This window comes from Macrosteles quadrilineatus, unplaced genomic scaffold (genome assembly GCF_028750875.1).
Source record: "Macrosteles quadrilineatus isolate MER2022 unplaced genomic scaffold, UCM_ALF_1.0 Scaffold_1__1_contigs__length_201487025, whole genome shotgun sequence".
Taxonomy (NCBI): domain Eukaryota; kingdom Metazoa; phylum Arthropoda; class Insecta; order Hemiptera; family Cicadellidae; genus Macrosteles; species Macrosteles quadrilineatus.
The window spans coordinates 182,961,475-182,988,900 of NW_026542594.1; the positions used below are offsets into that span (position 1 = coordinate 182,961,475).

The 27,426-nt window shown below is 32.5% G+C and overlaps 3 protein-coding genes across 3 annotated transcripts in view; all 3 read right to left on the reverse strand.

The window, feature by feature from the left end:
- Positions 1–346: 346 nt before the first annotated feature.
- On the reverse strand, positions 347–3,324 carry LOC129003126 (gastrula zinc finger protein XlCGF8.2DB-like). The gene is made up of 3 exons (XM_054431370.1): positions 3,319–3,324; positions 2,327–2,398; positions 347–1,587 (listed from the first exon to the last, which is right to left on the reverse strand). The coding sequence occupies exons 1-3, from the start codon at positions 3,322–3,324 to the stop codon at positions 769–771; spliced, it is 897 nt and encodes a 298-aa protein (XP_054287345.1). The 3' UTR covers positions 347–768.
- A 2,547-nt stretch (positions 3,325–5,871) lies between these two features.
- On the reverse strand, positions 5,872–12,351 carry LOC129003136 (zinc finger protein 729-like). Its single transcript, XM_054431383.1, has 2 exons — positions 9,969–12,351; positions 5,872–6,772 (listed from the first exon to the last, which is right to left on the reverse strand). Exon 1 carries the CDS (start codon positions 12,190–12,192, stop codon positions 10,021–10,023), a length of 2,172 nt encoding a protein of 723 aa, XP_054287358.1. The 5' UTR covers positions 12,193–12,351; the 3' UTR covers positions 5,872–6,772; positions 9,969–10,020.
- A 5,625-nt stretch (positions 12,352–17,976) lies between these two features.
- LOC129003145 (zinc finger protein 708-like) overlaps positions 17,977–27,426 on the reverse strand; it is an 80,718-nt gene continuing 71,268 nt past the window's right edge. Inside the window, exons 3-4 of the mRNA XM_054431395.1 lie at positions 25,037–26,619; positions 17,977–18,022 (exon numbers count right to left, since the gene is read on the reverse strand). Of these exons, the coding sequence (XP_054287370.1) occupies positions 17,977–18,022; positions 25,037–26,157 (1,167 nt within the window). The 5' untranslated portion in view covers positions 26,158–26,619. The remainder of the gene's footprint in view (positions 18,023–25,036; positions 26,620–27,426) is intronic.

Consider the following 27,426-nt stretch of genomic DNA (forward strand, 5'->3'; position numbering starts at 1 on the left):
TTTCTGACGTGTGGAATAGTTATGTATAAATTTAAACTCTTCAAAATTATCTATAATGTTAATTAATAGCTAATTATTTCAAAAATGTACATACTTGTGATGGTTAAAATCCCTAATCTTTTAAAATGCATTTCATTTCATAATATTATTGTTAGGGATGATGAAGGCAGATTGGATTTTTAGTTTGACACGAGAAGAGATGGGATTTTTTATTTCTCATAAATTTTTGAGACAAGATCGAGACGGGATTTCCCTTTTCATACATAACGGGAAATGCACGTTCCACAGTTTAACCTGAATTTTTATCATTTTTAAATACCTACTGATTAATGACAGACTGGTTGAATACAAAAATAATAATAATAGACCGAAATATAAAAACAACAGTATAAAAAAATATTAATAAGGCCTAACTTACATTATTGATGTGTTACATTATTTGTTGTTACTACATTGTTGTGTTTTGCCTGTAACTACAGTTCTACAGATTGTTGGAAGTCGTATGATAGTAGATTACGGAAGTACGGCTTTCCCATTTTAACAGTGAATAAAAATACTAGAGTGGTAATCAGTGGTGCTTGGTAAAAAATATATTTTTAAGACACACTACAGAAAGAAAGTTATAACTGTACAGTTCTATATAAAATTAGGCTAAGCTAATCTAACCTAACTCTCAATTTTTAACATCCCATTGGTTTATCCCATGTTGTGGTCTTACATTGTCTATTCTGTATGAACCCTTGAATGTTCCTTCAACTTACTCTAGGATTAATAAAATTTTCCACTTGTTGTAAGCCTACTGCAATTATGTGATTCCTCTCCTGTATGAATCAATGCATGTTGTTTCAAATCCCCATTGTGTGAAAAGGATTTTCCACATGTGGTACACTTATATGGCCTCTCTCTTGTATGAATCAATGCATGTCGTTTTAAAATTCCTTTTTGTGAAAAGGATTTTCCACATCTGGTACAGTTATATGGCCTATCTCCTGTATGAATTAATGCATGTTTTTTTAACGTCCCTGTTTGTGAAAAGGATTTTCCACGTGTGGTACACTTATATGGCCTCTCTCCTGTATGAATCAATGCATTTTGTCTCATATTGCTTTTGCGTGCAAAGGATTTTCCACATGTGTTGCAATTATGTGATCTGTCTCCTGTATGAATCAATGCATGTTGTTTCAAATATCTTTTGTGTGCAAAGTATTTTCCACATGTGGTGCAATTATGTGATCTCTCACCTGTATGAATCAATGCATGGCGTTTCAAATCCCCTTTGTGTGCAAAGGATTTTCCACATGTGGTGGAATTATGTGATCTGTCTCCTGTATGAATCAATGCATGTTGTGTCAATTCCCCTTTACGTGCAAAGTATTTTCCACATGTGGTGCAATTATGTGATCTCTCACCTGTATGAATCAATGCATGTTGTTTCAAATCCCCTTTGCGTGTAAAGGATTTTCCACACGTGGTGCACTTATATGGCCTCTCTCCCGTATGTATCAATGCATGTACTTTCAAAGCCCCTTTTTTTAAATAGGATTTTCCACATGTGGTGCAATAACCCCTCGACAGATTGTAATTAAACTTTCAGGCCATTATTAAGCATTATTCAAGGATGGTTTCTGTAAAGTTTGGTGCAGATTGGTCAAAAGGGCTCCGCCCCAGTAGCTCTGGAGTTTCCCATGTTAACCTTATGAGTACTCATATTTAAATGGAATTAAAGAATCTTAACAGCTGGTTCAACTAAACAATTTGTGTCTGTGATGTTCAATAGCATTAAAAAGTCAATAGGTTTGCCAACGGGGTGCAGCACTATCATTTTTTTAAATATATGACAACAGGTAACTTGCAACCAAAAGGTGAGTGATCGTAGCGAAAGAACTTCAACCTAGAGGCGAGTTAGCGTAGCGAACGAGCTAACCGGAAGGCAAGTGAGCGCAGCGAACGAGCTCCAACCTAAAGGTGAGTGAGCGTAGCGAACGAACTTCAACCAGGACGTGACTGAGCCATGCGAATGAGCTCATCTTGAAAATGAACAAGCATTTGACATAAAACCACATTAGGACAGGACGACGCCTGTTGAGCCAGCTAGTTAGTATATATATACAAATATATGAAAATTTGAACAAATGTTTTTGGTCTTGGGCATAAGTCTAGTGACATCAAAATGAAAAAGTAAATCGTTCCCGGGCCTAGGTCTTATTGTGCCATCTATGGTAATAGCGATTTCCCCATAGGGAAATTTGCTAAATACTTCCCTGTAAGAAAATTTACTAAAAATAAGGTGCCTTCTGAGTACAAAGATTTCGAACAGGGCCATCACCTGGGTGGGACGACCGCTGCCATCGCCTAACTGCAGCGGTCGTCCCACCCAGGTGATGGTCCTGTTCGAAACCTACATATCCCATTAGATATTTTGCAACATTTGTGGGGTTTTGTATGTTCTCCCTTGGCTTATATTATGTTCCATTATTAAATCTCAAACAAAATAATAATATTTTTTATATTTTTTCATTATTATTACATCTTGAAACAGATAATTTAAACTGAAAATTATTGGAATTACCATTATAGTTTGTTCCAAAATTTAGGCTGTTTGAATTGTAATGGGGTTTCCTATTACTTTACTTTAAATGCTTCATCAATGTTGCCACTGATTTGGGTTTGTAAAAATGTTTGCTTATATTTAATGTTTGCACTCTGTTTCTATCAGCAGAAAGTAGAATTAAATAATAGTAATTCTATAAAAAACCCTGTCACAGCAAACCTGCAGAATAAGCAAATTTCTATTTACTTGACTAGATATCCACTTAGATAATCCCTTAAAATTTAAAGATTTATTTAATACTAGCTGTTGTACCCATGCTTAACAACGGGAAGAGGACACAAAATAGAAACATTTTAATCTTTACATCTGTTGCATATAATAGTTACACATCTGCCAACGCTTTTAGAAACAAAATTCAACTTTTATGGTCTTAATAGAAACGTTTAAGTTATGTAAGTAGTGGATACGACCATTTTGGTTTTGATTAATTTTAAATCTTGTGTAGGCTGATAGGGTACACTTCCATATCTGTTGGCACAAACAACCGAATGTGTAATATTGATTATTCGATTGTTTAATTCGATATATCGTTTGGTAAGTTAGGTTAGGGTAACCTAACCTAACTAACCAAACGATATATTGAATAATCGATATATCGATCGATATTTTCATTCGGTTGTTTGTGCCAACAGATATGGAAGTGTACCCGGCTGATATGAGAAAAACTGACCAAATCTTCGAATAAAACTTTCACTTACATGATTTACCTTCATCTCCCTTAACTACATGGTATCTTTTTTCTTTATTTTTGACATTTTAATTTTCAATTTTGAAGTTGCAAAAATACTAATTATTAAATTTAAATGAACATTTTTTTTTAATTTCACTCTCCCTCACATCAAATCACAAATCCTTTCCATCTTCAGTTTGTTCACTCATAATAAATCATTAGCAAAACTTAATCAGCTGTTATAAACCTTAGAAATAATATTGTTGTGCCTTATTAATAGTCTTTTGAAATATTAAAGAAACTATATCTAAACTACAAACAAAGTTTAAAAAATAATTCGCATTAAATACAGGAGACGAAACTAATATGATTATCAAAGCATCAAGGACTAAAAATATAATAGCAAATACAGTATATGTTTCATTGCATCTCTGATTCTACTCTACAAAAATATCAACAAACAAGTTAATATGCAAACCAGTTCTTTTAATCAGTTCCATCGTCCATTGTCTTTACATTTTCACACTTACCATTAAGTAAACATAGTAACAGATATTTAATTGATTTTAGAAACAAAAGAACAGTGTACACCTTGTTTTATGATATTTTCCTTGGTTTAATTTAAGAAGTGGTGTGGCAAAACACAAATGATAAATTTATCAAATAATGTAAATGTGAACTGAGAGCTATGTTAAGATAAAAAAAAGAGAGTATTTCATATTACCATTTGACAATTAAATATAGTTGCACATATACAACAGATTTTATAAAACAAAAATCAATGACGTACATTTTAGTTATTGATGATATTCTTTAGTTTAATTTAAGCATAGGTTAAGACATCGGATAATGTCATCGTGCAAAATCTCACAATGCCTAAAAGTGTATACGTGCCTTAGTCCATAATCTAATCTCATGTATCAGAAACCAATTACAGTAATTACATTCTATTAATTATACCTACATTGCTGTGTTTTGCCTGTGACTACAGTTCTACAGATTGTTGGAAGTCGTATGTTAGTGGATTACGGAAGTACGGCTTTCCCATTTCAACAGTGAATAAAAATACTAGAGTGGTAATCAATGGCGTTTGGTAAAAAATGTATTTTTAAGACACACTACAGAAAGAAAGTTATAACTGTACAGTTCTATATAAAATTAGGATAAGCTAATCTAACCTAGTTCTCAATTTTCAACATCCCATTGGTTTATCCCATGTTGTGGTCTTACAGAGTGTCTATTCTGTATGAACCCTTGAATGTTCGTCCAACTTACTCTAGGATTAATAAAATTTTCCACTTGTTGTAGGCCTACTGCAATTATGTGATTCCTCTCCTGTATGAATCAATGCATGTTGTTTCAAATTTCCTTTTTGTGCAAATGATTTTCCACACGTATTACACTTATATGGCCTCTCTCCTGTATGAATCAATGCATGTTGTTTATAACTTCTTCTGTGTGCAAAGTATTTTCCACACGTGGAACACTCATATGGTTCCTCTCCTGTATGAATCAATGCATGTTGTTTCAAAGACCCTTTTTGTGCATAGGATTTTCCACACGTGGTGCATTTATATGGTTCCTCTCCTGTATGAATCAATGCATGTCGTTTCATAGACCCTTTTTGTGCAAAGGATTTTCCACACGTGGTACACTTATATGGTTCCTCTCCTGTATGAATCAATGCATGTTGGTTCAGATCCCCTTTACGTGTAAAGGATTTTCCACACGTGGTGCACTTATATGGCCTCTCTCCTGTATGAATCAGTGCATGAAGATTCAAATGTCCTTTTTGTGCAAAGGATTTTCCACATGTGGTACACTTATATGGCCTCTCTCCTGTATGAATCAATGCATGTACTTTCAAAGACCCTTTTTGTGAATAGGATTTTCCACACGTATTACACTTATATGGCCTCTCTCCTGTATGAATCAATGCATGTTGTTTCAAAGACCCTTTTTGTGCAAAGGATTTACCACATGTGGAACACTTATATGGTTCCTCTCCTGTATGAATCAATGCATGTTGTTTCAAATGTCCTTTTTGTGCAAATGATTTTCCACACGTATTACACTTATATGGCCTCTCTCCTGTATGAATCAATGCATGTTGTTTATAACTTCTTCTGTGTGCAAAGTATTTTCCACACGTGGAACACTCATATGGTTCCTCTCCTGTATGAATCAATGCATGTTGTTTCAAAGACCCTTTTTGTGCATAGGATTTTCCACACGTGGTGCATTTATATGGTTCCTCTCCTGTATGAATCAATGCATGTCGTTTCATAGACCCTTTTTGTGCAAAGGATTTTCCACACGTGGTACACTTATATGGTTCCTCTCCTGTATGAATCAATGCATGTTGGTTCAGATCCCCTTTACGTGTAAAGGATTTTCCACACGTGGTGCACTTATATGGCCTCTCTCCTGTATGAATCAGTGCATGAAGATTCAAATGTCCTTTTTGTGCAAAGGATTTTCCACATGTGGTACACTTATATGGCCTCTCTCCTGTATGAATCAATGCATGTACTTTCAAAGACCCTTTTTGTGAATAGGATTTTCCACATGTGGTACACTTATATGGCCTCTCTCCTGTATGAATAAATGCATGTTTTTTCAAAGACCCTTTTAGTGCAAAGGATTTTCCACACGTGGTACACTTAAATGGTCTCTCTCCTGTATGAATCATTGCATGTCGATTAAAATCCTTTTTGTAAGCAAAGGATTTTCCACAAGTTGTGCACTTATATGGCCCCTCTCCTGTATGAATCAATGCATGTATCCTTAGGGTATATTTATTTGATAAGGATTTTCCACATTTAGTGCACTTGTAAAAAGAATACTTCCTAGAGTGTTCCAACAAATGAATCTTTACACTACCTTGTTTGACAAAGGTTTTCTCACATAATAAACATTTGAAGGGACGCTCACCCGTGTGTAACAATATGTGATTCTTCATTTCTGCTTTCTTTGAACAAATCTTTTCACATATTAGACACTTAAAAGGAAGCTCCATTTTATGCTTTAACATTTGGAATTTCTGTCTTTGTAAAACTTATCAGAGAAGCAAGCAACTTATCAGTTGGGCTATGAGGTCTATTCAAATATATCCTTTGTTTGTAGGAATGGTTAAATTTTACAATCAATGGATTTCTATGTCATACAACCTGAAATCTTCTTTTTTAGATCTTGTATATGTACCTTTTAGATATATTGCAGCATTCTTGGAGTTTTGTATGTTCTCCCTTGACTTATATGTTCTATTATTAAATCTTGAATAAAATAATCCGACTTTTTGTATTTTTTATTATTATTACATCTTAAAACGTATAATTTAAACTCTAGAATTAGGCCTTGTAATCACAGTTTAATAGCAACATTTCCCCGTATGATCTGTTGTGTAAAGCACTATATCAGAGATTATCTCAATTGGTTTCCTTGCAGTACACCGAGGCTCTTTTTTCAAGTGTGGCTCATGTATTGTCATTCTGAAAACAATATTCTTTGTTAAACACATTTATTTATCAATTCATTTAGGTTACACATCATACTGACTTAATATTATAAATATGAAAGTTTGTGTGTTTGTTTAAAGTTCAATCAAGCATTATCTACTGGTCAGATTGGACTTAAATTTGGCAATATGATAGTTCATCTTCCCTATTAACATATAATAAGACTATCCTTATCTCAAAAATCTTTTCCGGCTCCGCCCCAGTGGCTCTGGAATTTCCCACGTTAACCTTATGACTATTCATATTTAAAAGGAATTAAAGAATTTGGACAGCTTATTCTAAAATTCCTAAATTTTCATTTATATTTTTTTAATTTATGTAGCGTTACAATTAGGTGTTTTATTGTCGTTTTGTTACCTGATTTTAATTCTTGTATGTCTTCCTGGAACCTTTTCTTGAAGCTACGATTTGTTTGGCAAATGAAGAATTTAACAGTCTGATCATTTTATTTGATAAATGCCTGATTTGTTCATTCTTTTACTTGGCTGTTAAATATTTCATTAGAGTTTTTTATCATATGAAAGGCATTATTTTTAGTTCTGTAACTTATTTTCAAATTTTAATTTTGTAAGGTTTTTCTTCACCAAATTCATTGGTTCTTAATTTTATGGAAATGACATGTATACAAACATACCTATAGATGACACCATTGACATACTCGAACAACAATTAACAACAATATATGTATAATATATATATGTGAATATAACAATAATTTGAGGAATCAGCAAAAATAAAAATAAATAGTTGCTAGGCAACGGTGACAATAACACAATTCTATTGCAATGCTAGGGATTTTGATTGTGTATTTAATATGCATTCATGTTTTAAGTAAGTAAGCGGACAGCTGATTTTGCGGCCCGGCCTGTAAAAACCTACTCGGTCCCCAAATTACGATGACAGTTGTTTGAAGGTGTAAGGAGGGATAAACTTGAATGAGTTCGCGAACCAGCATGATCGGACCATGGGAACGGGGTTTCACAAGGGGTTTTATGTGGTAAAAATGGGGTTTTCTAATTTTTTTACCCTTAAAACGCAAAATTTATCAATTTTTCTCCAGACCTTTTTAAAGAGTTTAAAAAAATAAATACTTTACTATATGAAAGTGTTTTTGTACGGTGATTCGTTACAGAGAAAATTCAAAAAAATGTTAATTTAAAATTCCCATGTTATTCTTATGGAGAATATTATAATATGTTGTAGTTGGCTTGTTTATGGATATATTTTGATCAAACTTGGCGCATTTATTTATTTCATACTAAGCTATTGATATTTTAATAAAAAACCCACTTTATTAGTTTCCCTGTAGCAGCTAACCTAGGTACTCGTTACATTAATGTTAATTTAATAGATTAATTGAAAATTAATCCAGGCAAATTGAAAATCGCTTAGTCGGCAGGTTTGCTGCAGCGGGGGTATTATGATATTTTCCTTGGTTTAATTTAATCAGTGGTGTGGCAAAACACAAATGATAAATTTATCAAATAAAGTAAATGTGAACTGAAAGCTATGTTAAGAAAAAAGAGAGTATATTTTGTATTACCATTTGATAGCCTAATTAAATATAATTTACACATATACAACAGATTTTAGAAAACAAAAATGTACATTTTGGTTATTGATGATATTCTTCAGTTTAATTTAAGCATAGGTTTATTGTGCAAAATCTCACAATGCCTAAAAGTGTATACATGCCTTAGTGCATTATCTAATCTCATGTATCAAAAACCAATTACAGTAATTACATTTTATTAATTAAAACAGAAAAATATGGAGTGCCTCAAGGGTCTATTCTAGGACCATTGCTATTTTTGTGCTATTTAAAGGACATAAGCAGTGTCCTAGTATGTAGACCTAGAAGTGAATTGTGCCTGTATGCTAACGATGCTAATTTAATGATTTCCTCTCCTACACTGGAACAAACGGAAATTTCTGCTTTTCTAGAACTTGGAAATTTGGGCAGTTATCTGGTGTGCCAAAACCTAAAATTAAATAACAAAAAAACTAGTTTTATCACATTTAAAACACCACAAAATAAAAATTCCAATCACCCAATAATAATGTATGACTCGCAACTTATTGAGCAAAAGACCAGCACAAACTTTTTGGGTCTAACAATAGATCAAAATTTGAATTGGAATGATCATACAAAAAAAATAGTTTCAAAAATCAACTCTGGAATTTTTGCCCTTTCAAAAATGTCTGTGTACTGTGGTGTCAAAACTTTGAAAAACATTTACTTTGCATATATCCATTCACATATTTCCTTTGGTATCTGTCTATATGGAGCAACAACTCAAATCAATCTAGATAAAATACTAAAACATCAAAAAAGAGCAATGAGAGTAATGCTCAAACTAAATTCTGATGCCTCGGCAAAAGAGCACTTTAAACAGCTAAACATACTAACTGTTTATGGGCAATATATTTATGATTCAATTTTAATTTTTAAAAATAAAACCTCATCCGATGTATCCAATCTACCGGTTCACCGATATGAAACGAGAAAAAAAATCAGATTTTGCAAAATAGGCACAGGTTAAAGTTTTATGAAAAAAAGCCATCATTTGCTGGTTAAAGTTTTTTAAAACATATCCCCGGAGGAATTAGAAATGAAAAAGATACAAAAAAGTTTAAAACAAAACTAAAAAAATTTCTTAATAAACACGGCAATTTATTCTCAAGAAGAATTTTTCCACCCCCCTCAAGAATACTAGATATTAAGAAGGCATCTGTATGGGGAGATGTATTTTTTAATTTAAGATTTATTTTTAATCTGTATTTTATATTTTATTAATTCTTTAGTAGTCTTTGACACTATTCAAATGCTGTATTATGTATACTTCTCAATGAATAAAGAAATTGAAAATTGAAATTGAATTATACCTACATTGAAAAATAGTTTTGCTTGTGACTACAGTTCTACAGATTGTTAGAAGTTGTATGATATTAGATTGCGGAAGTACGGCTTTCCAATTTTAACAGTGAATAAAAATACTAGAGTGGTAATCAATAGTGCTTAAAATGTATTTTTAAGACACACTACAGAAAGAATGTTATAACTGTACAGTTCTATATTAAACTACGCTAAGCAAATCTAAACTAACCTAACCAAACCTAACTCTCAATTTTCAAAATGCTATTGGTTTATCCCATGTTGTGGTCTTACAGAGTGTCTATTCTGTATGAGTGCTTGAATGTGCCTTCAACTTACTCTTGGACTAATAAGATTTTCCACATGTTGAAGTTCTACTGCAATTATGTGATCCCTCTCCTGTATGAATCAATGCATGTTGTTTCAAATGTCCTTTTTGTGCAAAGGATTTTCCACACGTATTACACATATGTGGTTTTTCTCCTGTATGAATCAATGCATGTTTTTTTAAAGTACCAGTTTCTGAAAAGGATTTTTCACATGTGATACACTTATATGGTTTTTCTCCTGTATGAATCAAGGCATGTTTTTTTAACGTCCCTTTTTGTGAAAAGGATTTTCCACATGTGGTACACTTATATGGCCTCTCTCCTGTATGAATCAATGCATGTCGTTTAAAAATTCCTTTTTGTGAAAAGGATTTTCCACAAGTGGTACACTTATATGGCCTCTCTCCTGTATGAATCAATGCATGTCGTTTAAAAATTCCTTTTCCTGAAAAGGATTTTCCACAAGTGGTACACTTATATGGCCTCTCTCCTGTATGAATAAATGCATGTCGTTTATAACTTCTTTTGTGTGCAAAGGATTTTCCACATGTGGTGCACTTATATGGCCTCTCTCCTGTATGAATCAATGCATGTTTTTTCAAATACTCTTTTTGTGCAAAGGATTTTCCACACGTCGTGCATTTATATGGCCTCTCTCCTGTATGAATTAATGCATGTTGTTTCAAATACTCTTTTTGTGCATAGGATTTTCCACACGTGGTGCATTTATATGGCCTCTCTCCTGTATGAATCAATGCATGTTGGTTCAGATCCCCTTTACGTGTAAAGGATTTTCCACACGTGGTGCACTTATATGGCCTCTCTCCTGTATGAATCAGTGCATGAAGATTCAAATGTCCTTTTTGTGCAAAGGATTTTCCACACGTGGTGCATTTATATGGTCTCTCTCCTGTATGTATCAATGCATGTTGTTTCAAAGTCCCTTTTTTTGAATAGGATTTTCCACATGTGGTACACTTATATGGCATCTCTCCTGTATGAATCAATGCATGTCGTTTAAAAATTCCTTTTCCTGAAAAGGATTTTCCACAAGTGGTACACTTATATGGCCTCTCTCCTGTATGAATAAATGCATGTCGTTTATAACTTCTTTTGTGTGCAAAGGATTTTCCACATGTGGTGCACTTATATGGCCTCTCTCCTGTATGAATCAATGCATGTTTTTTCAAATACTCTTTTTGTGCAAAGGATTTTCCACACGTGGTGCATTTATATGGCCTCTCTCCTGTATGAATTAATGCATGTTGTTTCAAATACTCTTTTTGTGCAAAGGATTTTCCACACGTGGTGCATTTATATGGCCTCTCTCCTGTATGAATCAATGCATGTTGGTTCAGATCCCCTTTACGTGTAAAGGATTTTCCACACGTGGTGCACTTATATGGCCTCTCTCCTGTATGAATCAGTGCATGAAGATTCAAATGTCCTTTTTGTGCAAAGGATTTTCCACACGTGGTGCATTTATATGGTCTCTCTCCTGTATGTATCAATGCATGTTGTTTCAAAGTCCCTTTTTTTGAATAGGATTTTCCACATGTGGTACACTTATATGGCATCTCTCCAGTATGAATCAATGCATGTAGTTTCAAATCCCCTTTGCCTGTACAGGATTTTCCACATGTGGTACACTTATATGGCCTCTCTCCTGTATGTATCAATGCATGTACTTTCAAAGACCCTTTTTGTGAATAGGATTTTCCACATGTGGTACACTTATATGGCCTCTCTCCTGTATGAATCAATGCATGTTTTTTCAAAGACCCTTTTTGTGCAAAGGATTTTCCACACGTGGTACACTTAAATGGTCTCTCTCCTGTATGAATCAATGCATGTCGATTAAAATCCTTTTTGTAAGCAAAGGATTTTCCACAAGTTGTGCACTTATATGGCCCCTCTCCTGTATGAATCAATGCATGTATCCTTAGGGTATATTTATTTGATAAGGATTTTCCACATTTGGTGCACTTGTAAAAAGAATACTTCCTAGAGTGTTCCAACAAATGAATCTTTACACTACCTTGTTTGACAAAGGTTTTCTCACATAATAAACATTTGAAGGGACGCTCACCCGTGTGTAACAATATGTGATTCTTCATTTCTGCTTTCTTTGAACAAATCTTTTCACATATTAGACACTTAAAAGGAAGCTCCATTTTATGCTTTAACATTTGGAATTTCTGTCTTTGTAAAACTTATCAGATAAGCAAGCAACTAATCAGTTGGGCTATGAGGTCTATTCAAATATATCCTTTGTTTGTAGGAATGGTTAAATTTTACAATCAATGAATTTCTATGTCATACAACCTGAAATCTTCTTTTTTAGATCTTGTATATGTACCTTTTAGATATATTGCAGCATTCTTGGAGTTTTGTATTTTCTCCCTTGACTTATATGTTCTATTATTAAATCTTGAATAAAATAATCCGACTTTTTGTATTTTTTATTATTATTACATCTTAAAATGTATAATTTAAACTCTAGAATTAGTCCTTGTATTCACAGTTTAATAGCAACATTTCCCCGTATGATCTGTTGTGTAAAGCACTATATCAGAGATTATCTCAATTGGTTTCCTTGCAGTACACCGAGGCTCTTTTTTCAAGTGTGGCTCATGTATTGTCATTCTGAAAACAATATTCTTTGTTAAACACATTTGTTTATCAATTCATTTAGGTTACACATCATACTGACTTAATATTATAAATATGAAAGTTTGTGTGTTGGTTTAAAGTTCAATCAAGCATTATCTACTGGTCAGATTGGACTTAAATTTGGCAATATGATAGTTCATCTTCCCTATTAACATATAATAAGACTATCCCTATCTCAAAAATCTTTTCCGGCTCCGCCCCCCCAGTGGCTCTGGAATTTCCCACGTTAACCTTATGAGTATTCATATTTAAAAGGAATTAAAGAATTTGGACAGCTTATTCTAAAATTCCTAAATTTTCATTTATATTTTTTTAATTTATGTAGCATTACAATTAGGTGTTTTATTGTCGTTTTGTTACCTGATTTTAATTCTTGTATGTCTTCCTGGAACCTTTTCTTGAAGCTACGATTTGTTTGGCAAATGAAGAATTTAACAGTCTGAACATTTTATTTGATAAATGCCTGATTTGTTCATTCTTTTACTTGGCTGTTAAATATTTCATTAGAGTTTTTTATCATTTGAAAGGCATTATTTTTAGTTCTGTAACTTATTTTCAAATTTTAATTTTGTAAGGTTTTTCTTCACCAAATTCATTGGTTCTTAATTTTATGGAAATGACATGTATACAAACATACCTATAGATGACACCATTGACATACTCGAACAACAATTAACAACAATATATGTATAATATATATATGTGAATATAACAATAATTTGAGGAATCAGCAAAAATAAAAATAAATAGTTGCTAGGCAACGGTGACAATAACACAATTCTATTGCAATGCTAGGGATTTTGATTGTGTATTTAAAATGCATTCATGTTTTAAGTAAGTAAGCGGACCGGCCTGTAAAAACCTACTCGGTCCCCAAATTACGATGACAGCTGGCATGGCCAGCAAAACGTAACTTTCAGCCACCAATTAACGTATGTAATACAGCCAAAAACATCATAGTGTGGTGAAAAAATGTTTGCTTATATTTAATGTTTGCATTCTGTTTCTATCAGCAGAAAGTAGAATTAGTAGTAATTCTATAAAAAAACCCTGCTGCAGCAAACCTGCAGAATAGGCGAATTTCTATTTAGGTACCTAACTAGATGACCACTAAGATACTCCCTTAAAATTTAAAGATTTATTTAATATTTAATCCTATATCAGGCCCATGTTGAGTTTCTAGTTTGAAAACATGTGATAACGTCATTGTGCATGTCTAAAAGTGTATACGTGTCTTAGTGCATAATCTCATGCATCAGAAACCAATTAATTACATTTTATTAATTATACCTACATTGCTGGGTTTTCCCTGTAACTACAGTTCTACAGATTGTTGGAAGTCGTATGATAGTAGATTGCGGAAGTACGGCTTTCCAATTTTAACAGTGAATAAAAATCACAAGAGTGGTAATCAATCATGCTTGGTAAAAAATATATTTTTAAGACATAATGCAGAAAGAAAGTTATAACTGTATCCATTCTATATTAAATTACACTAAGCAAATCTAAACTAACCTAACCAAACCTAATTCTAAATTTTCAAAATTCCATTGGTGTATCACATGTTGTGTACTTACATGAAGTGTCTATTCTGTATGAACCCTGTGAATTCTGTATAAACTGTGTTTTAACATGAATGCAAGTGATTCAGTTCAGTGAAAACTTAAGTAATTTTACTATTTAAATTATTATTTAAAGTGTTGAAATTAGTGAAAAGTATTAGGTAAAGTACAAATTTCATAAACTTATTATAATTTTCAAATTTACCTTGAAGAACTGACAATACCAAGAATACTAGTTGTATATCAACAAAACCACATGTTTTTAAGCACCAGCTATATTTCACTGTTAAACAATTACTAAGACAATTTGTGGACTGCAAATCATAGAATAACTAATTTTGATTTATAACTCACAACCTGAGCACATTTTAGACTCGAGTAACTGCAATTAAAAGATAAGAACAAAAACTGATAAATGGTTAAACTGGAAGTAAGGTTCTGACCTATGCAGTCTTTTCCTGTTTGAAGTTGCCCCACCCCCTCTAGCCATTACCTGACCTTTGCCACAGACCATTGATGCATCACAACAATCAGCTGATTCTGTTTACATCTTCAAATGCTACAAACTGAATCTTAGACCAAAAGTAACAGTTGTTTTATGTAACATGTTTAAGATCATCGATGGGATAAAATAAAACATATTTTAAAGCCATAAAATATTGGTAATACAGTAGCCTACAAAGATATAATTTAGAATTGAATTTACTAGTGAACCTGTGCGGCTCAATGCCCCGCAAAATAACATATGAATTTAGAAAACAAATTCATCGTATTATATATAGACTCGACGACGAAAATTAAACAGTAATAATGAAGCCTTGGAAGGGAAGCAGTCCAGCCATTTTCTAGCTGTATAGGTGTATTATATTTAGTAAATTAATAAGTTTTTAAGTATGTTATAAGCAGCGAGCAAGGTTATAGGGTTAATATTTTAGGATATGTTGTTTTAGGGGCAAGGTTTAATATTTTTTAAAGATTTTTAAAACACATTTAACAAAACATTTTATTAATCAAACCAATAGGCCTACGTAGCATATTTTGAAGGTCATACAAATGCTGCTTGAAGAAAACACAATTTAAAAATAAACACTAAAAAACAATATTTTTATCACAAAAGCACTTCCATGAATACTACGATTTTAGCCTTAAAGTTACCTTCAGGAACATTACCCTGGTCAGAGTTTTCCGTAGGTAACGAATAAGTTATGCGTATCCTATTGAAGAGTACACTTCCATATCTGTTGGCACAAACAATCCAATGGGTAATATTGATTATTCGATGTTTGGTTAGTTAGGGTAGGTTAACCTTACCTAACTAACCAAACGATATATCAAATAATCGAAATACCGATCAATATTTTCATTTGGTTGTTTGTGCCAACAGATATGGAAGTGTACCCCTATTAAAAGATGTAGCCTTACTTAAAACAACATATAATATAGTTGCTCATGACTGAAATTGGTCTGGGTAAGAACAGCGCTGCAAATGCCAAAGGTAACAGAAATTAGCATCTTTCCATTTTAAAAAGTAGGCCTAAGTTTGTTTCAGTTGGGTAAATTTGTATCCTCGAAATAAAAATACGTCCCCACTCACTTGTTCCAGTTAAGACTTTACATTCTATTAAGTTGTTAACCATTCTGATCACATGAAGCCTTGTGCCATTAATAAGGCCCTTTTAGATGTATTAATATTCCTCATCCATAAAACCACTACCCCCTTTTATTAGTCTAATCTGTGTCTTGGAAATTCACCGACCTCTATATTTAAAAACTCGGTTGTATTTTCTAGATGGGTGTCTTCGCCTTCGTCTGTTTTCAAGGACCCATTCTTCTTCCCCTTGGTGAATTAATTACCTGACTTGTCAAGTTCATGTAGTAATTCATTAGTACTGTTAGTTTATAAAGAAAATTAAATTAGATAAAACTTACTTGGTTTGGTGCTTTCATAACTGCAATGAAATTTGTTTGATTTGTCGATCAGCTGTTTAGTTTCAAATGAATTAATAATGTCAAAGATTTGTGATTTAAATACATAAATTATCAGAGTAAAGTTTTCTAAATCATGGTAACTTATTCTCCACTAAATTTTACTATTCCCAGCATTAAAATAAAGTAGTAAGATCCATTATAGGTAAACTTTAAGGTACACAATCCTTGATTGAAATGTAGTAGGTATACATTAGAGTCATAATATACAGCAATTTTGATGTAGTAGACTTTGACTATTTTCAAGTAACAAACATATGTTTCTGTAAATAAAAATTATCTCCCATGTTATCCTTATGGAGAAATACGAAACTTTAAAGGGCTCCAGGGCTTCAATCTCTCATTATTTCCCTAAAATAAAAGTTTCCTGCACAACTTCACGTTACCCTCTTTCCAATGACAACAAAAACATGTCAATCGGTTCAGTAGTTTCGGAGGAGTAATTGTCACAATAAACCTGCTTGCGTATTAAATAAGTACTAGTTGCTCTGCCCGTGCTTCGCTACGGGGTGAGAATGCAGAAAAGAATAATTTGGTTTTACTTTAAGATACTATAATATATTAAAAGAAACAGTTACAACACACTTCCCAGGAAACATAAAGGCAAAGGCTCAATCGTGCTTATTGATTATTTAAATGAAGATCCCTTAATGTATTTGTTGTGTTTTAATAAAAGAATAGATTCAAATAACTTAAGTAACTCATTTTATTAAAGGTGTAAACTGAAAACTAAACTGTAAAATCCAAACATAAACAAACATTAGACAATAAACAACAGCTGATCAGTTGGTATAGCAGTATTACAGTAGGCCCTACTATAATTTTATATAGTGTAGTGGTGTATAGCATTTAAAATACATGCAAAAGTATAATTCATTGACCACATGGAACCAAGAAACAATTATCCTTGTAAACAAATTAAATTAAATAGCAGAACAGCATTTCTGACAACAGCTGGAGTTTCATAACAATGTTTGTTCCCCATGTTAATCTTATGGAGAAATACAAAACTTTAAAGGGTCCTAGGGCCTGACTCTCTAATTATTTCCCTAAAAAGAAAGTTTCCTGCACAACTTCTTGTTACACTCTTTCCAATGACACCAAAAACATGTCAATCGGTTCAGTAGTTTCGGAGGAGTAATTGTCACAAAAATCCTGCTTGCGTATTAAATAAGTAAATAGATAGATTACTAATAAATACAAAATATGTTTAATTCAAAAAAGTTCAATTAAATTATGTGCCTTTCTGTAATAAAAGATTTAATATTTAATTAACATTGATAATGCCTACTCCAAAATTTTCTGTTGGTGAAAAAGTTGTTGCCAAAATAAAAGGTTTTCCATACTGGCCTGCAACAATTGAGTCTACTGAAATAAAAAATGAAAATAGTGTCAGATATGTTGTCAGGTTTTATGGAGATGACAATAAATGTGCTACTCTAAAACAGATTGATGTTTGTTTATATATTGAAAATAAATCAAAATATGGCCAATCCAGAGTAAAACTGCGCCCTATGAATGAAAAATTTAACAAAGCACTTAAGGAGATAGAAGCATCATTTAGCAAAAGCTCTACAAAGCTTTCAAATGTAAGTAAAAATAAAACCCCTAAGAAAATCAACACTCCTCAGGTAATAAATAAGGTTAAAATCTGTAACACTATAAATATGAATTCATCGGCAATGAAAAATAGTTCTCTTTTTTCTCAAAGCACTGTTCAAAACAGTAGTTCAGAGAGAATTGATGAGACGTCTAGCATGTGTTTGCTGATGGTGAACCAGTTTCAACCAACAACTCTCTACAACAAGAAAACAAATTACTAAACATTAGTCTGATAGATTCAAGGTTCTTTCTGTACAAATAAAAATAAAAACAATGAGACAATTTTGAAGGCTAATGCTAAAATTAATAAAGTAAATGATTTAAAATTTGGTAGGAATTATTATTGATAACAATTATTTAAGTTGGGACTCTCATGTCCAGCATGTTGTAGGCAAAATTTCATCAGGCTTGTATGCTCTTCGAAGGATGTCCTATGTCTGTGATCTTTCGGCTCTAAAACTGGTGTATTATGCTTTTGTACATTCATTTATATCATACAGAATTAGTGTGTATGGAGGGACCTAAAAATCAAACCTTAATCAAATACTTCTGTTACAAAAGAAAGCTATTAGATTAATGCTAATTGGATTGAAAGTGTAAAGCATCATTTTTCTAATTTGGAAATCCTAACAGTGTTTGAAATTTATATATACGAGACAATAAAATATACTAAGCAGCACCATTTACAAAAAATACAGTTAGAACTAAGTATGCCTACCAGTAATAGATATAATACCAGAAATGCACAATATGTTATACAAAACAGACATAATTTTGAATTTTATAAAAAAAAACACAGTGTATAGCCTTAGATATATAAATTTTTTACCGAAAGATATAAAAAATGAATGTAATAGTAGGAAATTTTACTTAAAACAAAAAAATAAAAATAAAAAAAATTCCTAGTAGAAAAAGCAATTTACTCCTTGGAGGAATTTTACAATTTAAAATATTGTGAATAGACAATAAGTAACCACTGACTCTATTCTTTGTACTTGTACATTCATGAATAAAGGATATTTTGATTTGATTTGAACCCTTGAATGTGCCTTCAAATTACTTTTAGATTAATAGAATGTTCCACATGTAGTACGCCTACTGCAATTATGTGATCCCTCTCCTGTATGAATCAATGCATGTTGTGTCAAATCCTCTTTGCCTGGAAATTTGTGGTGCAACTATGTGATCTGTCTCCTGTATGAATCAATGCATGAAGATTCAAATGTCCTTTTTGTGCAAAGGATTTTCCACACGTGGTGCACTTATATGGCCTCTCTCCTGTATGAATCAATGCATGTTGGTTCAGATCCCCTTTACGTGTAAAGGATTTTCCACACGTGGTGCATTTATATGGTCTCTCTCCTGTATGTATCAATGCATGTTGTTTCAAAGTCCCTTTTTTGAATAGGATTTTCCACATGTGGTACACTTATATAGCACCTCTCCTGTATGAATCAATGCATGTAGTTTCAAATCCCCTTTGCCTATACAGAATTTTCCACACGTGGTACACTTATATGGCCTCTCTCCTGTATGTATCAATGCATGTACTTTCAAAGACCATTTTTGTGAATAGGATTTTCCACATGTGGTACACTTATATGGCCTCTCTCCTGTATGTATCAATGCATGCACTTTCAAAGACCCTTTTTGTGAATAGGATTTTCCACATGTGGTACACTTATATGGCCTCTCTCCTGTATGAATCAATGCATGTTTTTTTAAAGTTTCTTTTTGTGAATAGGATTTTCCACATGTGTTACACTTATATGGCCTCTCTTCTGTATGAATCAATGCATGTCTTTTTAAAGTTTCTTTTTGTGAAAAGGATTTTTCACATGTTGTACACTTATATGGCTTCTCTCCTGTATGAATCAATGCATGTCGTTTAAAATTTGTTTTTAGTGCAAAGGATTTTTCACACGTGATGCACTTATATTGCCTCTCACCTGTATGAATCAATGCATGTTGGTTCAGATCCCCTTTGTGTGCAAATGATTTTCCACACGTGGTGCACTTATACTTCCTAGAGTGCTCCAACAAATGATTCTTTACACTACCTTGTTTGACAAAGGTTTTCTCACATAATAAACATTTGAAGGGACGCTCACCCGTGTGTTACAATATGTGATTCTTCATTTCTGTTTTCTTTGAACAAATTTTTTCACATATTAGACACTTAAAAGGAAGCTCCCTAGTATGCTATAACATTTGGAATAAGCTGAAGGCTCAACTAATTAGTTGCCTTTGTTGTCTATTTAAATATATTCTTTGTTTGTAGGAATGGTTTAATTTTACAATCAAGTGGATTTATATCTCATACAACTTGAAATCTTATTTTGTTAGATCTTATATACAGTATGTACCTTTTAGATAATTTGCAACATTCTTGGGGTTTTGTATGTTCTCCCTTGACTTATACAGGGTGCGGCAGAAAGAACTCCCCTATTAGGAAAGCTAATAAAAACAAAACCAAGTAAGATATGACATTTTTATTGCTATTAACCAAAAACACACATTATGCCATTTAAAAAAAATATAAAATTATAGTGCTTTAAATAAAATGTCGTTTTAATAATCGATAATTTAAAATTATCGTGTTTTAAATAAAATCAAACTAAATTTTCATATTTTTTAATTATTATTACGTCTTAAAAACATGTAGGTAATTTAAACTATTGAAAATTATTGGATTTACCATTATAGTTTGTTCCAAAATTTAGGCTGTTTGATTTGTAATGGGGTTCCCTATTACTTCATTTTAAATGCTTTATCAATGTTGCCACTGATTTGGGTTTGTAAAAATGTTTGCTTATATTTAATGTTTGCATTATGTTTCTATCAGCAGAACGTAGAATTAATTAGTAGTAATTCTATAAAAACCCCTGTCGCAGCAAACCTGCAGAATAAGCGAATTTCTAAGCATTTGATTGTGTTCCTTTCAATATCTTACTTGACAAACTAAAATTTTATGGAGTTCAGGATCAATCACTTAGTATATTCCGGTCATACCTGAATGGTAGGAAACAGTATGTTTCCATTCAGGGTGCTAATTCCAATGTTGTTGATATCAAAATGGGAGTTCCCCAAGGTTCTGTGCTTGTGCCTTTCTTCTTTATAATAGCCATAAATGATCTTCCAAAGAATCTAAGATCTGAGTCAGTAATATATGCTGATGACACATTTTTGCTAAAAATTCTGACAAAATAGAGCTCTTCAGACAGGTGGGTGTAGCCCAGGGAGATGCATTAAACTGGTTTTCCACGAATAAACTACTTTGTAACTAAGGTAAAACTCAAAATATCATCCTCAGCACCTCTCTAAATCTAGATTTACAATCAGTCAAAACTATTGGGTATTCATATCGATTCCAAATTGTCTTGGCATGTTCACATCAACAACCTTTGTAAAAAATTTCCCGGGTCAGTTATCTATTTTGGAAACTCAGGGAATCTGTTGTCAGATGAATATCTCAGAATGACCTACTTTGGTTTATTTCAATCTCACATATCCTATGGGTTGGTTCTCTGGGGACATGCAACTGCTGTATCAGATGTTCTCCTGATACAGAAAAAGGTTCTTAGAACTATGTGCAGATTGGACCACTGTAGACTTTTATTTATACAAATGAAAATTTTAACAGTAATTAACTTATACATACTACATATTCTTATTTACACTAAAACTAATCTTCACCTTTTTCCCACCAGGCAAGAAATACATGAACATGAAACACACAACGGGACAAAATTAAATATTCCACAGCACAGATTGACAAAATTCGGCATATCACACAAGGCAAATTGCATTAAATTTTTTAACAAGCTGCATGAATCAGCAAGGACCTGCACACCCAAAATCTTAAAAAAAAGGTAACTGCTTGGCTTTTAGACAATCCCTTTTACGATACATATGAATATCTTAATACATGTATAGAAATTAGATTTTAGTTATATAGATGTATGACAATCTGTTTTAATTAACTGTATTAATCATATGACAATGCCCATTTCATGTACATGATCAACGGCAAATAAATCATTTCATTTCATTTCATTTCTATTTACCTGATTAGATATCCACTTAGATACTCCCTTAAAATTTAAAGATTTATTTAATACTAGCTGTTGTACCCATGCTTTGCAACGGGAAGAGGACACAAATAGAAACATTTTAATCTTTACATCTGTTGCATATAATAGTTACACATCCGCCAACGCTTTTAGAAACAAAATTCAACTTTTATGGTCTTAATAGAAACGTTTAAGTTACGACTTTTAAATCTGGTAAGTAGTGGATACCACCATTTTGGTTTTGATTAATTTTAAATCTTGTGTAGGCTGATATGAGAAAAAACTGACCAAATTTTCGATTAAATCTCTCACTTACATACATGATTAACCTTCTCCCTTAACTACATGGTATCTTTTTTCTTTATTTTTGACATTTTAAATTTCAATTTTGAAGTTGCAAAAATAGGAATTATTAAATTTAAATGAACATTTTTTTTAAATTTCACTCTCCTTCACATCAAATCACAAATCCTTCCATCTTCAGTTTGTTCACTCACAATAAATCATTAGCAAAACTAAATCAGCTGTTGTAATCTTTAGAAATATTGTTGTGCCTTATTAATAGTCTTTTGAAATATTACAGAAACTATATCTATACTATAAAAAATATTTAACAAATAATTTGCATTAAAGACAGGAGACGAAACAAATATGATTATCAAAGCATCAAGGACTAAAAATATAATAACATATACAGTACATGTTTCATTGCATCTCTGATTCTACTCTACAAAAATATCAATAAACAACTTAATATACAAACCAGTTCTTTTAATCAGTTCCATCGTCCATTGCCTTTACATTTTTACACTTACCATTAAGTAAACATAGTAACAGATATTTCATTGACTTTAGAAACAAAAGAACACTGTACTGTTTAGTTTTAGCGAATTTCCCTATAGGGAAGTAGCTATTACCGTAGGTCTCATGGTAAAACCTAGGCCGGGGACCGATTTACTTTTTCATTTTGATGTCCCCAGAGGCCAAAAACATCATTCGTTCAAATTTTTATATATATATATGTAATTTATATATGTATTATACATGTATTATATATATGGATTATTTAAATATATATTTATATATTTATGTTTATTTATATATGTATAAATTTTATATATATATATATGTATATATTTTATATATGTATATATTTTATATATATATATATTTATATGTCCATCCGCAAGATAACTTGAGTAATTTTTGTCCGATTTTGATAAAATTTTGTTTGAAGGTGTAAGGCGGGATAAACTTGAATGAGTTCGCGAACCAGCATGATCGGACCATGGGAACGGGGTTTCACGAGGGGTTTTATGGGGTAAAAATGGGTTTTTTCTAATTTTTTACCCTTAAAACCCAAAATTTATCAATTTTTCTCCAGACCTTTTTAAAGAGCATATAAAAACAAATAATTTAGTATATGAAAGTGTTTTTGTACGGTGATTGTTTACAGAGAAAATTCAAAAAATTGTTAATTTAAAATTCCCATGTTATTCTTATGGAGAATATTATAATATGTTGTAGTTGGCTTGTTTATGGATATATTTTGATCAAACTTGGCGCATTTATTTATTTCATACTAAGCTATTGATATTTTAATAAAAAACCCACTTTATTAGTTTCCCTGTAACAGCTAACCTAGGTACTCGTTACATTAATGTTAATTTAATAGATAAATTGAAAATCAATCCAGGCAAATTGAAATTCGCTTAGTCAGCAGGTTTGCTGCAGCAGGGGTATTATGATATTTTCCTTGGTTTAATTTAATCAGTGGTGTGGCAAACACAAATGATAATTTATCAAATAAAGTAAATGTGAACTGAAAGCTATGTTAAGATAAAAATAAGAGTATTTTGTATTACCATTTGATAATTAAATATAGTTACACATAACAGATTTTAGGAAACAAAAATCATACCTACATTTTAGTTATTGATGATATTCTTTAGTTTAATTTAAGCATAGGTTTAGACATGGGATAATGTCATCGTGCAAAATCTCACAATGCCTAAAAGCGTATACATGCTTTAGTGCATAATCTAATCTCATGTATCAGACACCAATTACAGTAATTACATTTTATTGATTATAACTACATTGCTGTGATTTGCCTTTATTTACAGTTCTACAGTTACAGTTGGAAGTCGTATGATGATAGATTGCGGAAGTATGGCTTTCAGATTTTAACAGTGAATAAAAATCACTAGAGTGGTAATCAATGGTGCTTGGTAAAAAATATATTTTTAAGACATACTGCAGAAAGTCAGTTACAACTGTACAATTATATATTTAACTACACTAAGCTAATCCAAACTAACCTAACCAAACCTAACTATCAATTTTCAAAATCCCATTAGTGCAGGCCCATGTTGTGGTCTTACAGAGTGTCTATTCTGTATGAACCCTTGAATGTGCCTTCAACTTACTTTTCGATTAATACGATTTTCCACATGTTTAAAGCCTACTGCAATGATGTGATCCCTCTCCTTGTATGAATCAATGCATGTCGTTTCAAATGTCCTTTTTGTGCAAATGATTTTCCACACGTATTACACATATATGGTTTCTCTCCTGTATGAATCAATACATGTATTTTCAAAGCCCCCTTTTCTGAAAAGGATTTTCCACATATGGTACACTTATATGGCCTTTCTCCTGTATGAATCAATACATGTCGTTTAAAAATTCCTTTGTGTGCAAAGGATTTTCCACACGTGATGCACTTATATGGCACCTCTCCTGTATGAATCAATGCATGTTCTTTAAAAATCCCTTTGTGTGCAAAGGATTTTCCACACGTGGTGCACTTATATGGTTTGTTTCCTGTATGAAAAAGTGCATGTCCTTTCAAATTTCCTTTGCATGCAAAGGATTTTCCACACGTGGTACACTTATATGGTTTTTCTCCTGTATGAATCAAGGCATGTTTTCTTAACGTCCCTGCTTGTGAAAAGGATTTTCCACACGTGGTACACTTATATGGTTTTTCTCCTGTATGAATCAAGGCATGTTTTCTTAACGTCCCTGCTTCTGAAAAGGATTTTTCACATTTGGTACACTTATATGGCCTCTCTCCTGTATGAATCAATACATGTTGTTTATAACTTCTTTTATGTGTAAAGTATTTTCCACACGTGGTACATTTATATGGCTTTGCTCCTGTATGAATCAATGCATGTTGTTTTAACGTCCCTGTTTGTGAAAATGATTTTCCACATGTGGTACACTTATATGGCCTCTCTCCTGTATGAATCAATACATGTACTTTCAAAGACGCTTTTTGTGCGAAGGATTTTCCACACGTAGTGCATTTATATGGTTTTTCTCCTGTATGAATCAAGGCATGTTTGTTTAATGTCCCTGTTTGTGAAAATGACTTTCCACATGTGGTACACTTATATGGCCTCTCTCCTGTATGAATAAATGCATGTCGATTAAAATCCCTTTTGTAAACAAAGGATTTTCCACATGTGGCACACTTATATGGCCCCTCTCCTGTATGAATCAAGGCATGTTTTCTTAACGTCCCTGCTTCTGAAAAGGATTTTTCACATTTGGTACACTTATATGGCCTCTCTCCTGTATGAATCAATACATGTTGTTTATAACTTCTTTTATGTGTAAAGTATTTTCCACACGTGGTACATTTATATGGCTTTGCTCCTGTATGAATCAATGCATGTTGTTTTAACGTCCCTGTTTGTGAAAATGATTTTCCACATGTGGTACACTTATATGGCCTCTCTCCTGTATGAATCAATACATGTACTTTCAAAGACGCTTTTTGTGCGAAGGATTTTCCACACGTAGTGCATTTATATGGTTTTTCTCCTGTATGAATCAAGGCATGTTTGTTTAATGTCCCTGTTTGTGAAAATGACTTTCCACATGTGGTACACTTATATGGCCTCTCTCCTGTATGAATAAATGCATGTCGATTAAAATCCCTTTTGTAAACAAAGGATTTTCCACATGTGGCACACTTATATGGCCCCTCTCCTGTATGAATCAAGGCATGTATCTTTAGGTTGTATTTATTTGATAAGGATTTTCCACATTTATTGCAATTGTAAAAAGAATACTTCCTAGAGTGTTTCAACAAATGAATCTTTACACTGCCTTGATTGACATAGGTTTTCTCACATAATAAACATTTGAAGGGACGCTCACCCGTGTGTAACAATATGTGATTCTTCATTTCTGCTTTCTTTGAACAAATTTTTTCACATATTAGACACTTAAAAGGAAGCTCCATAGTATGCTATAACATTTGGAATAAGCTGAAGGCTCAACTAATTAGTTGCCTTTGTTGTCTATTTAAATATATTCTTTGTTTGTAGGAATGGTTCAAATTTACAATCAAATGGATTTATATCTCATACAACTTGAAATCTTATTTTTTAGATCTTTTATACAGTATGTACCTTTTAGATATTTTGCAAGATTCTTGGGGTTTTGTATATTCTCCCTTGACTTATGTTATGTTCCATCACTAAACCTCAAACAAAATAATCTGGTTTTTTTATATTTTTTATTATTATTATGTCTTAAAACGTAACATTTAAAACTCTAGAATTTGTCCTTGTATTCACAGTGTAATGGCAACATTTCCCCGTATGATCGGTTGTTTAAAGCACTATATCAGAGATTAACTCAATTGGTTTCCTTGCAGTACACCGAGGCTCTTTTTTCAAGTGTGGCTGATGTATTGTCATTTCTGAAAAAAATATTCTTTGTTAAACATATTTATTTATCATTTAGGATACACATCAACTCAATAGCGTATCTTCTCTTAAACTATATATTTATAATACTGACTTAATGTAATAAATGTGAAGCAAATTTGGCATTATGATAGTTCATATTCCCGATTAACATATAAGCCTATCCTTATCTGTGACACTTAGCGCCACTATTTCATATAGTGCTTCACAACAAAATTGCCTGCCTTCCCAATCAGCTCGTCTCTTTCGATCTGCCGCTTTTTTCCATAGAAACGGTAAAGGAGTTACGGAATCAAGAATCCTTCCGTCTTGTCTCTCCGGCCCTGGTAGGATCAGCCGTGTTCCTCCCCTCACCAAACTCTATGACTTTCTTAATCTTAACTCAGGATAAGTCTTTAAATATTAAGTAGATCTAAGATTAAAATGACATGCTAGATTAACAATTTAAGGGGAAGCCAGTAGGCTTTCGCCCCATTATCAGAAATGCAAATTCCAAAAAGTATGATTTTCTTGCTTAAGAAGGTACGCAATAGTCACAACGTTGAAAACCTAAGTATAAAATTATTCAGGAATTGCCTTAGGAGTCCAAATCTGTTCAATTAGGAGTTAGGGAACACAACAGACCTATTTTACTGATAATATAAAATACCCCCGACGCAGCAAACCTGCAGACGAAGTGAATTTCAACTTGTCTGATTACATATTTACTAAAATATTTCCATTAATAAGCGAGTACTTAGGTTTGCTGCTACGGGAAAGGTAAACAGTTTTTTTTGACTGGACAATGGGAACGGGGGTTT